This window comes from Agelaius tricolor, unplaced genomic scaffold (assembly GCF_023055355.1).
Source record: "Agelaius tricolor isolate 1412-34295 unplaced genomic scaffold, bAgeTri1.0.p SCAF_31, whole genome shotgun sequence".
Classification (NCBI taxonomy): Eukaryota; Metazoa; Chordata; class Aves; order Passeriformes; family Icteridae; genus Agelaius; species Agelaius tricolor.
Window position 1 is genome coordinate 776,619 of NW_027269291.1, and position 14,694 is coordinate 791,312.

Genomic DNA, 14,694 nt, shown 5'->3' on the forward strand with positions numbered 1-14,694 from the left:
GGGATCGGCCCCCGCTGGAATCGCTGCCAGCTTTGGGTGGAAATGCCCCAGATTGGGGAAAATGAAGGAAAGGAGCCGAGGGCGGAACCTTGGGAGGATTTGCAGCAGGAAATGGGATTGGGAAAACTGGGAAAGCCGCCCTGGGGCGTTGCCATTCCATGAGAATTCCCACTGAGGAACACCGCGGGCTCCGTTCTGCCAAAACAAAACTTTATTGCACAAAGAAAAAAACCAAAAAAAAAAAGAGAAAACCTCCCCCCCCCCAAAAAAAAAACAAAAAAAAAAATAAACCCTCCCCAAAAAAAAAAAACCCCAAACCAAAAAAAAATAAAATGGGAATTATTATTGGAATTCTTCTGTACAACAGAAACCAGCAGAGATCTGCCAGGGCCTCGAGTGCATTTTTTTATTTTTTGTTTTCCAGCTCCATTCCGGGCCCTACAATTCCGTTTGCTCCAAGGTCCCTGGGGCCGGGAGGGACCCGGAATTCCCAGCCCTGGGAATGCTGGGAAGGCTCCCAGCCCCGCCTGGGGGACACGGGGGACACGGGGGACACGGGGAGGGGGTGGCAGCTCGGCCTCCCCTCGAGGGTTAAACCCAAACCAGAGTTTGGGAAAAGCACGGGAATGTCCCCATTGCCCACCTGGAAAATTCCCTGTTTCCTACCAGGGAAATTCCCATTTCCCAGCAGGGAAATTCCTCATTTCCCACCAGGAAATTCCTCATTTCCTACCAAGGAAATTCCCCATTTCCCAGCAGGAAAATTCCTCATTTCCAACCAGAAAAATTCCTCATTTCCCACCAAAGAAATTCCCCATTTCCCAGCAGGAAAATTCCCATTCCCCACCTGGAAAATTCCTCATTTCCAACCAGGAAAATTCCTCATTTCCAACCAAGAAAATTCCCATTTCCAACCAGGAAAATCCCCATTTCCAACCAGAAAAATTCCTCATTTCCAACCAGGAAAATTCCCATTTCTCACCTGGAAAATTCCCCATTTCCCAGCAGGAAAATTCCCATTCCCCAGCAGGGAAATTCCTCATTTCCAACCAGGAAAATTTCCCACCTGGAAAATTCCCATTTCCAACCAGGAAAATTCCTCATTTCCAACCAGGAAAATTCCCCATTTCCCACCTGGAAAATTCCTCATTTCCAACCAAGAAAATTCCCATTTCTCACCTGGAAAATTCCCATTTCTCACCTGGGAAATTCCTCATTTCCCACCTGGAAAATTCCTCTTTTCCCACCAAAGAAATTCCCCATTTCCCAGCAGGAAAATTCCCATTTCCAACCAGAAAAATTCCTCATTTCCCACCAAAGAAATTCCCCATTTCCCAGCAGGAAAATTCCCATTCCCCACCTGGAAAATTCCTCATTTCCAACCAGGAAAATTCCTCATTTCCAACCAAGAAAATTCCCATTTCCAACCAGGAAAATCCCCATTTCCAACCAGAAAAATTCCTCATTTCCAACCAGGAAAATTCCCATTTCTCACCTGGAAAATTCCCCATTTCCCAGCAGGAAAATTCCCATTCCCCAGCAGGGAAATTCCTCATTTCCAACCAGGAAAATTTCCCACCTGGAAAATTCCCATTTCCAACCAGGAAAATTCCTCATTTCCAACCAGGAAAATTCCCCATTTCCCACCTGGAAAATTCCTCATTTCCAACCAAGAAAATTCCCATTTCTCACCTGGAAAATTCCCATTTCTCACCTGGGAAATTCCTCATTTCCCACCTGGAAATTTCCCAATTTCCCACCAGAACAAATTCCTCATTTCCAACCAGGAAAATTCCTCATTTCCAACCAGAAAAATTCCCATTTCTCACCTGGAAATTTCCCAATTTCCCACCAGAACAAATTCCTCATTTCCTACCAAGGAAATTCCTCATTTCCAACCAGAAAAATTCCTCATTTCCAACCAGGAAAATTCCCATTTCCCACCAGGGAAATTCCTCATTTCCCACCTGGAAATTTCCCAATTTCCCACCAGAACAAATTCCTCATTTCCAACCAGGAAAATTCCCATTTTCCAGCAGGAAAATTCCTCATTTCCAACCAGGAAAATCCCCATTTCTCACCTGGAAAATTCCTCATTTCCCAGCAGGGAAATTCCCCATTTCCCACCTTCCTGCTGCTGCTGCAATCCCAAATAATCCCAGGGGGGATTTGTGGGATTTGGGCTCCTCCTGCCCCTCGGGATGAGGATCCAGGCTGGGGAGTTCTCCCAGCACCAGCAGGATCCAAACTGGGCTGAACTGGTGTGGAGGGCAGCATTTGGGGCAGGATTTGGGGCAGCAATTTGTGCAGGATTTTGGGCAATTTTGGGCAGGATTCTGGGCAGGATTTTGGGCAATTTTGGGCAGGATTTCGGGCAATTTTGGGCAGGATTCTGGGCAATTTTGGGCAGCATTTTGGGCAATTTGGGGCAGCATTTTGGGCAATTTGGGGCAGCATTTTGGGCAATTTTGGTCAGGATTTTGGGCAATTTTGGGCAGGATTCTGGGCAATTTTGGGCAGGATTTTGGGCAATTTTAGGCAGGATTTTGGGCAATTTTAGGCAGGATTTTGGGCAATTTTGGGCAGCATTTTGGGCAATTTTGGGCAGGATTTTGGGCCATTTTGTGTCCCTACAATGCAAAGTGAAACCTGGAGCTCCTGCTCACCCCAAGCCCAGTGGGAATTGTCACCTGCAGCTGGGCTGGGGGTGGCACTGCCACCTCCCCGTGTCACCCACAGCGCCCAGCCCGCTCCCAGCAGCCCCGGGCTCCCAGAAATGCCCAATTCCACGAAAGGCAAAGGGGTTTGTCCCAGAGCCCAGCTGGGATCGTCCCCGTGGGCTGGCACAGGGAGGGAGGGACAGGAGGGGACAGCGGAGGTGACACCGAGCCAAGGCGGGAAGCAGAGAATTCCAGGTGAGGAAGGAACGGCTCCAGCAGGAGAAAACCCCTCCTGAAAGGCTCAAATTCGATATTGCAGAAAGAAAAACTGATCTGAGTGCTCCCTCCTCATCCTCCTCATCCTCCCCTGCCCAAACCTCCAGGGCGAACAAATCCATGGATTCCTGCAGTTCCCACTTGGCACATGAAGTCTCCAAAGGGCCCCGGGGCTCCAGTAAAGCTTTGGGCGAGGAGCCCCAGTTCCAGCAGTGAGAATTCCTTTATCTTTGGTCTGCCTAGAAGAAAGACACCAGGGAGGCCCCAGCTCTCCCAAACTCCACCTGGACGAGGCCTGGGCGACCCAAGCGCTCCCACAGCTCCAGGGAAAGGCTCCCTCCCTGCCCAGGAGCACAAAAGCTCTCAAGGATTTGCAGTCTAGAGCTCATTCTTTAATCGAACGGAGGGAAAAAAAAATAAAAACCTGGAAAAAAAAATCCAAAACAAAACAAAAAAACCAAAAAAAAAACCCAAAAAACCAAAAGAACCCCAGCCAGTGTAGGTGTCGTCCAAAAAACCCCAAAAACAACCTGATGCCACATGCCAGGAAGTACCTTTGTCCAAGAGGAGCCTGTCCCGAGCTGGGCTTTGTCTCTTTTTTGGGAATTCTCCTCGGGGAATCCTCGGGGTGGAGGCAGGGATGGAGGGAGGAGCCCGCGGCTCTCCCCGCCCCGGCCCGGCTGTGCCGCCGCAGTCCCGGCCGGGCCGGGCCCTCCTAGGCCCGGGGGCAGCCCTGGGGCTCGGGCTCGGGCTCCGAGGAGCTGCTCTCCGAGTCCATCTCGGCGCTGTCCTGCTGCTGCTGCTGCTGCTGCTGCCGCTCCTGCAGCCGCGCCCGCAGCGCCTGCAGCCGCCCCAGCAGCGCCTGGTAATCAAAGTGCCCGCGCTTCTCCCCAAAAGGGTCCTGGAAAGGGGGAAAGGACAGGGGTGAGAGGGGGAAAGGGGAAAATGGACAGGGGGGAAGAGGGAAAGGGGAATAAATGGACAGGGGTGAGGGGGAAAGGGGGAAAATGGACAGGGGTGAGAGAGAAAGGGGAATAAATGGACAGGGGTGAGGGGGAAAGGGAAATAAACGGACAGGGGTGAGGGGGAAAGGGGAAAATGGACAGGGGTGAGGGGAAAAGGGGAAAAATGGACAGGGGTGAGGGGGGAAAACTGACAGGAGTGAGGGGAAAAAGGGGAATAAACAGACAGGGGTGAGGGGGAAAAGGGGAAAATGGACAGGGGGGAGAGGGGAAGGGGAATAAACAGGGGTGAGAGGGAAAGGGAAAAAATGGACAGGGGGAGAGGAAAAAGGGGAAAATGGACAGGGGTGAGAGGGGAAAGGGGAGAAATGGACAGGGGGGAGGGGGAAAGGGAAATAATTGGACAGGGGTGAGGGGGGGAAAAGGGGGAAATAAATGGACAGGGGTGAGAGGGGAAGGGGAATAAACGGACAGGGGTGAGGGGGAAAACTGATAGGGGTGAGGGGGAAAAGGGAATAAACGGACAGGGGTGAGGGGGAAAAAGGGGAAAAATGGACAGGGGGAGAGGGGAAAGGGAAAAACTGACAGGGGTGAGGGGGGAAAGGGAAATAAACGGAGAGGGGTGAGGGGTGGGGGGGCTCTGGGAGAGGGGACGGGGAGAATTCCACAGGGAAATCCCAGCCTGGGGGGAGAGGATGATGAAATTCCACTGGGAAGGATCCTGGAACTCCCTCTGTAGAGGATCCTCAAATTCCCCCAGGACAGGATCCTGAAATCACCCTGGACAGGATCCTGAAACTCTCCCTGGTGACATGGATCCCACCCTTGAATTCCCCCTGGAGAGGATCCTGAAATTCCCCTGGACAAGATCCTGAAACTCCCCCTGGAGAACGTGGATCCCATCCCTGAATTGCCCCAGTGCTGCACATCTGTCCAGGCACATCTGTCCAGGCTCAGCCCCATGCCCAGCTCTGTCCCCATGCCCAGCTGTGCCCCACATGTGTCCCCAGCTGTGCCCCAGCTGTGCCCCCCTCACCTGCATGGTCTGGCCCTGCAGGTGCAGCCTCTCCTTGCAGACGCCCTCGTAGAAGTCCAGGTACTCCATGAAGGATTTCTCCATCACACCCCTGGGGACAGACAGGGGACACCACGGTCACCATGGCCCGTGGGGACACAGGGGGGCCACCCCTGTCCTGCTGGCACGGCCTGGGCAGGGACAGAGACAGGGCAGGGACAGAGCCAGGGAGGGGACAGAGCCCAGACAGGGGACAGAGCCCAGGGCAGGGACAGGGACAGGGAGGGGACAGAGCCCAGGACAGGGACAGAGCCCAGGGAGGGGACAGAGCCCAGGGCAGGGACAGAGCCCAGGGCAGGGACAGAGCCCAGGACAGGGACAGAGCCCAGGACAGGGACAGAGCCCAGGACAGGGACAGAGCCCAGGGAGGGGACAGAGCCCAGGGAGGGGACAGAGCCCAGGGAGGGGACAGAGCCCAGGGCAGGGACAGAGACAGGGCAGGGACAGAGCCCAGGGAGGGGACAGAGCCCAGGGCAGGGGACAGAGCCCAGGGCAGGGACAGGGACAGGGAGGGGACAGAGCCCAGGACAGGGACAGAGCCCAGGGAGGGGACAGAGCCCAGGGCAGGGACAGAGCCCAGGGCAGGGACAGAGCCCAGGGAGGGGACAGAGCCAGGGAGGGGACAGAGCCCAGGGCAGGGACAGAGCCCAGGACAGGGACAGAGCCCAGGACAGGGACAGAGCCCAGAGAGGGGACAGAGCCCAGGGAGGGGACAGAGCCCAGGGAGGGGACAGAGCCCAGGGCAGGGACAGAGCCCAGGGCAGGGACAGAGCCCAGGGAGGGGACAGAGCCCAGGGCAGGGACAGAGCCCAGGGCAGGGACAGAGCCCAGGGAGGGGACAGAGCCAGGGAGGGGACAGAGCCCAGGGCAGGGACAGAGCCCAGGGCAGGGACAGAGCCCAGGACAGGGACAGAGCCCAGAGAGGGGACAGAGCCCAGGGAGGGGACAGAGCCCAGGGAGGGGACAGAGCCCAGGGCAGGGACAGAGACAGGGCAGGGACAGAGCCCAGGGCAGGGACAGGGACAGGGAGGGGACAGGGACAGGGAGGGGACAGAGCCCAGGGAGGGGACAGAGCCCAGGGCAGGGGACAGAGCCAGGGCAGGGGACAGAGCCCAGGGCAGGGGACAGAGCCCAGGGAGGGGACAGAGCCCAGGACAGGGACAGAGCCCAGAGAGGGGACAGACTCCCCCAGTGTCCATCTGTACCCAGGGGCTCGGGGCAGGGGCACTTTCCCCCCACTGTCCCCATGTCCCCCCAGTGTCCCTCTGTCTGTCCATACCGCAGGGGCTTGGGGCAGGGGCACTTTCCCCCCAGTGTCCCCATGTCCCCGGTGTCCTTGTGTCCCCATCCCTGGTGTCTGTCCCCGTGTCCCCATGTCCCCCTGTCCATCCGTACCCAGGGGCTCAGGGCAGGGGCACTTTCCCCCCACTGTCCCCAATGTCCCCATCCCTGGTGTCCGTCCCCGGTGTGCCCATGTCCCCAGTGTCCCCAATGTCCCCATGCCCCTGGTGTCCCCCCAGTGTCCCCATGTCCCCCTGTCTGTCCGTACCGCAGGGGCTTGGGGCAGGGGAACTTTCCCCCCACTGTCCTCATGTCCCCAGTGTCCCCCCAGTGTCCCCATGCCCCCGGTGTCCCCCCAGTGTCCCCCTGTCCCCGTGTCCGTACCGCAGGGGCTCGGGGCAGGGGCACTTTCCCTCCAGCATGTCACACACGGCCACGCGGATGGTCTCGTGCCGGATGCACTCGTTGTAGTTCTTGCTGTCCCCGGGGTGCCGCTCCTGGGGACACGGAGGGTCAGCACAGGGCAGAGCCCGGCCTAACCAGGCCTGACCTGTCCAGGGCCCAGTTCCAGGCTGGGATCCCAGTTAATTCCAGGCTGGGATCCCAGTTAATTCCAGGCTGGGATCCCAGTTAATTCCAGGCTGGGATCCCAGTTAATTCCAGGCTGGGATCCCAGTTAATTCCAGGCTGGGATCCCAGTTAATTCCAGGCTGGGATCCCAGCCATTCCCAGCCTGCAATCCCAGCCAGTTCCAGCCTGGAACTTCAGTCCCAGCCTGTAATCCCAGTTCTAGGCTGGGTTCCCAGCCAACTCCAGCCTGCAATCCCAGTCAGTTCTAGGCTGCAATCCCAGTTAGTCCCAGCCTGCAATCCCAGTTCTAGGCTGGGTTCCCAGTCAGTTCCAGGCTGGGTTCCCAATCAACTCCAGCCTGCAATCCCAGTTAGTCCCAGCCTGCAATCCCAGTTCTAGCCTGGGTTCCCAGTCAGTCCAAGACCGTATCCCAGTTAGTCCCAGCCCAAAATCCCAGTTCTAGGCTGGGTTCCCAGTCAAGTCCCAGCCTGCAATCCCAGTCAGTCCCAGCCCGTATCCCAGTCAGTCCCAGCCCATATCCCAGTCAGTCCCAGCCTGCAATCCCAGTTCCAGGCTGCAATCCCAGTCATTCCCAGCCTGGGTTCCCAGCCAGTCCCAGCCTGCAATCCCAGTCCCAGCCTGCAATCCCAGTTCCAGTCTGTAATCCCAGTTCCAGGCTGCCATCCCAGTCCCAGCCCGGGTTCCCAGTCAGTCCCAGCCTGCAATCCCAGTTCCAGTCTGTAATCCCAGTTCCAGTCTGCAATCCCAGTCCCAGCCCGGGTTCCCAGTCCCAGCCCGGGTTCCCAGCCGGTCCCAGCCCAGCCTGACCTGCTCGAAGCCGGGCTCATTGTGGTAGGGGTTCTCTGTCATCAGGGACTGGATGGAGATCAGCACTGACGAGATGCTCTGGGCCGGGCTCCAGGCCGGGCCTGTCCACGTGCTGGGCCAATTAACTGAGTCACTAATTAACCAGCAGCACTGTCCCCCCCCACAGCAGAACCCAGGGACCCGGGGAGCACAGCTGGGCCTGACCCTGGCACCTCAGCTGGACCTGAACTTCCCCAGCACGGCCTAAACTGCGCTGTCCTTCTGTCTGTGCTCAGCCGGGAGCAAGAGCCTGAGCTCAGCCTCGCCCTAGGCCCGGCTTACCCCAGGATGCTGAGGCACATCTTTAAACCCAGCTTACCCCAGGATGCTGAGGCAGCCCCTAGGCCCAGCTTACCCCAGGATGCTGAGGCAGCCCTTTAGGCCCAGCTTACCCCAGGATGCTGTGGCAAATCTTTAAACCCAGCTTACCCCAGGATGCTGAGGCAGCCCCTAAACCCAGCTTACCCCAGGATGCTGAGGCAGCCCCTAGGCCCAGCTTACCCCAGGATGCTGTGGCACATCTTTAAACCCAGCTTACCCCAGGATGCTGAGGCAGACCTTGCCGTTGCGGTAGAAGTTGGGGTTGAACCTGACGGTGTTGTTGCCCGTGGTCATGAGCTTGACGCGGGGTGGGTGGATGGGGTAATCGGGCGGGCAGCGGAACAGGAACAGGAAGAAGCCGCCCTCGTAGGGGGTGTCGAACGGGCCCGTGATCAGCGCGTGGATCTGCGGGGACACCCCAGCCCTGCGGCGTTCCCGGATCCTCCCGAGCTCCCAAACCCTCCAGAGTTCCCAAACCCTGCAGCGTTCCCAAACCCTCTGGGGCTCCCAAACCCTGCGGTATTCCCAAACCCTTCAGAGTTCCCAAACCCTGCAGCGTTCCCAAACCCTACAGAGTTCCCAAACCCTCTGGGGCTCCCAAACCCTACAGAGTTCCCAAACCCTCTGGGGCTCCCAAACCCTCTGGGGCTCCCAAACCCTGCGGCGTTCCCGGATCCTCCCGAGCTCCCAAACCCTCTGGGGCTCCCAAACCCTCCAGAGTTCCCAAACCCTCCAGAGTTCCCAAACCCTTCAGAGTTCCCAAACCCTACAGAGTTCCCCGACCCTCCACAGCTTCAGCATTCCCAGACCCTGTGGCATTCCTGACCCTTCCAGGGCTCCCAAATCCTGCAGCATTCCCGAGCCCTGTGGCGCTCCCCAATCCCCCAGAGTTCCTGAATCCTCCAGCATTCCCAGATCCTCCATGGCTCCAGCATTCCCAGACCCTCTGGGGCTCCCAAACCCTCCAGCATTCCCAAACCCTTCAGAGTTCCCAAACCCTCCAGCATTCCCAAACCCTCCAGAGTTTCCAAACCCTCTGGTGCTCCCAGACCCTCCATGACTCCAGAGTTCCCAGACCCTCCCACATTCCCAGACCCTCCAGCGTTCCCGAACTCTTCAGCATTCCCAAACCCTCCATGGCTCCAGCATTCCCCAAATCCCCCAGCATTCCCAAACCCTCCATGGCTCCAACATTCCCCAGACCCCTCAGCATTCCCAGACCCCTGGATCCCACCCCCATCCCGGGAATCCGGGCCCTGCCCAGGGCGATTCCAGCCGGGGTTTGGGGACGGGAGCACCCGAGGGTTCCTCACCTTGGTCATGTCGTGGGGGTCGGGCACGACGAACATCCCCGGGGGCGGCTCCTTGTAGATGGACATGATATCCCTGGGAAAGGGAAACGGGAATGAGCCGGGAATGGGCCGGGAATGGGCCGGGAATGGGGATTTAAACCGGGAGTTAAACCGGGACTGGGGAGCTTTGGTGCCGGCTCTGGGCGAGACCCTTGAGCTGAGCCCCAAAGGCAGCCCAGGCATTCCAGAGCACTCCCGGGAATCCTCGGGAATCCCAGCAGGAATCCTCAGGAATCATGACTGGAACCCTCGGGAATCCTGGCCGGAATTCTCAGGAATCATGACTGGAATGCCCCCTGGAATCCTCGGGAATCCCCCCTGGAATTTCCCCCATGGAATTTCCCCGCCTCCAGCACCAGGAACTCCAATGAAACTGAAAATCCAACAAAGTTCCGGCCGTGAATTCCGCCGGGAGCTCGTCCCGGGTTCCCTCAGGTGAGGGGGGGGTTTCACCTCTCCCTGCCCGGCCTTTCCCGGGATATTCCCGGGCTGGGAATTCCAGGAGGATCCCGGGCGGGAATTCCAGGGGATCCAGTCTGGGAATTCCCTGGGACAGAGCAAAGTGTCCCTGCCCAAGGACCCTCCCAACCCAAACCTCTATGGGAGAACCCCGGGACACAGGGAAGGGCCGGGACCTGTCCCCGTGTTTGTCCCGGGACACCGGGAAGGGCCGGGACCCGTCCCCGTGTTTGTCCCGGGACACCGGGAAGGGTCGGGACCCATGCCCGTGTTTGTCCCGGGACACCGGGAAGGGCCAGGACCCGTCCCCGTGTTTGTCCCGGGACACCGGCAGGGCCCGGCGCTGTCCCCAGGCCCGTGCCCGGTACCCGGTGCCCGGTGCGGCGCAGGGCCCGTTACCGGCCGCGGGGCCGAGCCGAACGCCCGCGCCGCGCTCCGTGCCCGGGCCCCGCGCTGCCGGTTCCGGTCCCGCTGCCGGTCCCGGTCCCGCTGCCGGTCCCGGTCCCGCTCCGCTCACCGTTTGATCCGCAGCAGGCAGGCCGGGCTGGGCCGCTCGCTGTCCCAGTCGCCGCTGACCGTGGGGTCCCAGAAGGCGGAGTGCGTGAGGAGCGCGGCCCCCGCCGCCGCCGCCGCCATCGGGGCGCCGCCGCTACCGGGGGCCACGCCGGTGCCGGGCGCCGCGGCCGCGCCGAAGCCCGCGGCCGCCCAGAGCTCGGCGGGGATGAACACGCCGGGGGTGCCCGCGGAGCCGGCGGCGCTGGGGGAGGCGCTGCCGCCGCCGCCCGCCGCCAGCACCGCGGCCGGGGCCGGGGCCGCGTCCTCGGCCGCCGGGCTCTCCGCCATTGCGGCCTCGGCCCGCGCCGCTTCCGGGACTCCGCACCACCGAGGCGCGCGGCCAGAGCGGCCCCGCGCCGCCCACGCTCCCCGCCCCCGGCACCACCGAGCGGCGGCGGGAGGGGCTCCTCCGCAAGGGGGGACGGGGAGGGAGACACCGCCACAGCGCCCCCTGGCGAGCGGGAGGCCCGGGGAGCCGGAGGGGGGAACGGGAAGTGGAGGGTTTGGGGAATTTGGGTTTTTTTGGGGAATTTGGGGTTTTGGAGAATTCTGGGTTTTGGGGGAATTTGGGGTTTTATGGGAACGGCGGGGTTATAGGAGCAAAAAGGGTGGGAAAATCCTCCGGGATCGGCCCTCGCCGGGGAACGGGCACAGCCCCAGGGCTGCTGGAGCTCCAAGAGCCTTTGGACAACTCTGAGGGACGGCAGGGGGGGATTGGGGGGATCCGGCAGGGCCGGGATCATCCCGCGGGATCCTTTCCCATTCGGGATCATCCCGCGGGATCCTTTCCCATTCGGGATCATCCCGCGGGATCCTTTCCTGCCGGGATTCTCGCTGGTCCCAGGATCACCACACCCAACCACCGCTCACCGTGTCCCCAGGTGTCACCTCCCCTCTGGCTTTTGGCCCCTCCAGGGGCCTGGGCAGCTGTGCCAGGGCTGCATCCCATCCTGGGGACAGCAGGAATTCTGTATCCCGGGAATTCTGTACCCCATTTCCTGGGAATTCTGTTTCCCATTCGCAGGAGTTCTGTATCCCATTCTCGGATTACTGTAACCCAGCCCAGGTAACAGTGTTGTTGTTGTTGTTGTTGTTGTTGTTGTTGTTGTTGTTGTTGTTCTGGGGACACACAATCCAGGGAATTCTCTCCCAGTCCCTTCTGTTTCCGCAGCCAAACCTTCCTCCAAACCTTGGAGATTGCTGAGCCCAGCTCTCCTCAGGCACTTCAGGAATTCATTCATCCATCCCTGCGCCCCATTCCCCGTGTCCCATTCCCAGGAATGTCCCCAGGAACGTCCCCAAACAGAGGCACCATTCCCCGTGTCCCATTCCATGTGTCCCATTCCCATCCCTGTGTTCCATTCCCAGAAATGTCCCCAGGAACGTCCCCAAACAGAGTCACCATTCCCTGTGTCCCATTCCCAGGAATGTCTCCAAGAATGTCCCTAAATAGAGCCACCCATCCCTGTGTCCCATTCCCTGTGTCCTGTTTCCCGTGTCCCCTTCCCATTCCCAGGAATGTCCCCAAACAGAGCCACCATTCCCTGTGTCCCATTCCCAGGAATGTCCCCAAGAATGTCCCCAAACAGAGCCACCAATCCCCATGTCCCATTCCCAGGAATGTCCCCAAACAGAGCCACCAATCCTCATGTCCCATTCCCAGGAATGTCCCCAGGAATTTCCCCAAACAGAGCCACCAATCCCCGTGTCCCATTCCCTGTGTCCCATTCCCATTCCCAGGAATGTCCCCAAACAGAGCCACCATTCCCTGTGTCCCATTCCCATCCCTGTGTCCCATTCCCATTCCCAGGAATGTCCCCAAACAGAGCCACCATTCCCCATGTTCCCATTCCCAGGAATGTCCCCAAGAATGTCCCCAGACAGAGCCACCCATCCCCGTGTCCCATTCCATGTGTCCCCTTCCCATTCCCAGGAATGTCCCCAAACAGATCCACCAATCCCTGTGTCCCATTTCCCATGTCCCATTCCCACGAATGTCCCCAGGAATGTCCCCAAACAGAGCCACCAATCCCCGTGTCCCATTCCCATCCCCGTGTTCCCATTCCCATCCCCGTGTCCCATTCCCATTCCCTGTGTCCCATTCCCATCCCCGTGTCCCATTCCCTGTGTCCCATTCCCCGTGTCCCATTCCCATCCCCGTGTCCCATTCCCATCCCCGTGTCCCATTCCCGTGTCCCATTCCCATCCCCGTGTCCCATTCCCATCCCCGTGTCCCATTCCCATCCCCGTGTTCCCATTCCCAGGGAGGTCACGGCCGCTGCCCCGCGGCTCTGGGCAGAGGAGTGGCTGCATTAATTAATTTAATTACTCCAAGCAGGTAACGAGCCAAGCTCGCTCCGGGCTCCCTTTCCTGAAGGGCGCGGCCGCCTCTCCCAAAATCCTGGAATTTGGGTGGGATCTGGGTGGGATTTGGGTGGGATCTGGGTGGGAATCCAACTCGACCTCTCCCAAAATCCTGGGATTTGGGTGGGATCTGGGTGGGATCTGGGTGGGATTTGGGTGGGATTTGGGTGGGATCTGGGTGGGATCTTGGTGGGATTTGGGTGGGAATCCAACTCCACCTCTCCCAAAATCCCCAAGGGATCTGGGTGGGATTTGGGTGGGATCTGGGTGGGATTTGGGTGGGAATCCAACTCGACCTCTCCCAAAATCCTGGGATTTGGGTGGGATTTGGGTGGGATTTGGGTGGGATTTGGGTGGGAATCCAACTCGACCTCTCCCAAAATCCTGGGATCTGGGTGGGATTTGGGTCGGATCTGGGTGGGATTTGGGTGGGATTTGGGAATTTCTCCTCCCTGACCGGCCCCAGGCTTTCAGGGCGATGAGGCAGGGACCGGCCGGGGCTGAAATCCCTCAGCTCCGGGGATTTGTGGGAATTCTGCTCTGAGCAGGGACCTGGGGAGCTCCAGAGCTGAGAATTCCCGGGATTCCTGGGAATTTGGGAGGGGAGGGACCTGGAATGTCGCACCCAGGGACATTCCAGGGATGGGATTCCCAGGAATTCTCCCCAGCATCCACCCCAACCCTCTCCTGATGGAGCTTGGTTTTCCCAGGGCCCAGATTTGGGGCCATTTCTGCAGATTTGAGTTCACTCCATCGTCGGGTTCCACTTGAGGATTTTCCACCCAAAATCTCCCCCAGAAGGTAAAAAGTAAAGACAAAAAAACCCCCAAAAACAGCGATTTCTGTAGAGACATCCATGGTTTCCTCTGGGAATCCCAGCCCCAAAACCAAACCCCAACCTCTGTTTTCTCAGAGGGCCCAGATTTGGGGGGAATTTCTGCAGATTTGAGTTGGCTCCACCTTCATTTTCCTCTCTTCCCATTCCCATCCCACAGCTGGGGATTTTCCACCCCAAATCTCTCCAGGAAGGTGAAAAATAAAGGCAAAAAAAAGGCCCAGAGCAGGGAATAATTCCATAGAGAAATCCATGGTTTCCTCTGGCAATTCCATCCCAACACCCAACCCCAAATCTCTGTTTTCCCAAGGCCCAGATTTGGGGGGAATTTTTCCAGATTTGACTCCGATTCCATTTTCCTCTCTTCCCGTTCCCACTCCCACCCCACAGCTGGGGATTCTCCCCCCAGGAAGGTGAAAAATAAAGGCAAAAACCAGCCCAGAACAGGGAATAATTCCATAGAGAAATCCATGGTTTCCTCTGGCAATTCCATCCCAACCCCAACCCCAAATCTCTGTTTTCCCAAGGCCCAGATTTGGGGGGAATTTCTGCAGATTTCAGTTGGCTCCACCTTCATTTTCCTCTCTTCCCCATTCCCACCCCACAGCTGGGGATTTTCCACCCCAAATCTCCCCAGGAAGGTGAAAAATAAAGGAAAAAAAAAGCCCAGAACAGGGAATAATTCCATAGAGAAATCCATGGTTTCCTCTGGCAATTCCATCCCAACACCCAACCCCAATCTCTGTTTTCCCAAGGCCCAGATTTGGGGGGAATTTTTCCAGATTTGACTCTGATTCCATTTTCCTCTCTCCCCGTTCCCACTCCCATCCCACAGCTGGGATTTTCCACCCCAGAAGGTGAAAAATAAAGGCAAAAAACAGCCCAGAACAGGGAATAATTCCATAGAGAAATCCATGGAGTTTCCTCTGGCAATTCCATCCCAACCCCAAATCTCTGTTTTCCCAAGGCCCAGATTTGGGGGGATTTTTTCCAGATTTGACTCTGATTCCATTTTCCTCTCTCCCCATTCCCACTCCCACCCCACAGCTGGGGATTCTCCCCCCAGGAAGGTGAAAAATAAAGGCCAAAAACCCCCCAAAAATGAGCCCAGAGCAGG

At 58.3% G+C, this 14,694-nt stretch overlaps 2 protein-coding genes and 1 long non-coding RNA gene across 3 annotated transcripts; 2 read left to right on the forward strand and 1 right to left on the reverse strand.

Moving 5' to 3' along the window:
* The first annotated feature begins 61 nt into the window (after positions 1–61).
* Positions 62–3,156, forward strand: LOC139601530 (titin-like). Its single transcript, XM_071450657.1, has 4 exons — positions 62–104; positions 164–1,706; positions 1,776–1,829; positions 1,945–3,156. Exons 1-4 carry the CDS (start codon positions 62–64, stop codon positions 2,255–2,257), a joined length of 1,953 nt encoding a protein of 650 aa, XP_071306758.1. The 3' UTR covers positions 2,258–3,156.
* A 150-nt stretch (positions 3,157–3,306) lies between these two features.
* Positions 3,307–10,748, reverse strand: UBE2Z (ubiquitin conjugating enzyme E2 Z). The gene is made up of 7 exons (XM_071450890.1): positions 10,341–10,748; positions 9,326–9,398; positions 8,230–8,417; positions 7,653–7,764; positions 6,639–6,751; positions 4,935–5,025; positions 3,307–3,837 (listed from the first exon to the last, which is right to left on the reverse strand). Exons 1-7 carry the CDS (start codon positions 10,664–10,666, stop codon positions 3,652–3,654), a joined length of 1,089 nt encoding a protein of 362 aa, XP_071306991.1. The 5' UTR covers positions 10,667–10,748; the 3' UTR covers positions 3,307–3,651.
* Positions 10,749–10,917: 169 nt separating this feature from the next.
* Positions 10,918–14,563, forward strand: LOC139601702 (uncharacterized). The gene is made up of 3 exons (XR_011682998.1): positions 10,918–12,716; positions 13,453–14,218; positions 14,435–14,563. It is a non-coding gene; the product is annotated as an uncharacterized lncRNA (long non-coding RNA).
* The last annotated feature ends 131 nt before the right edge of the window (positions 14,564–14,694 follow it).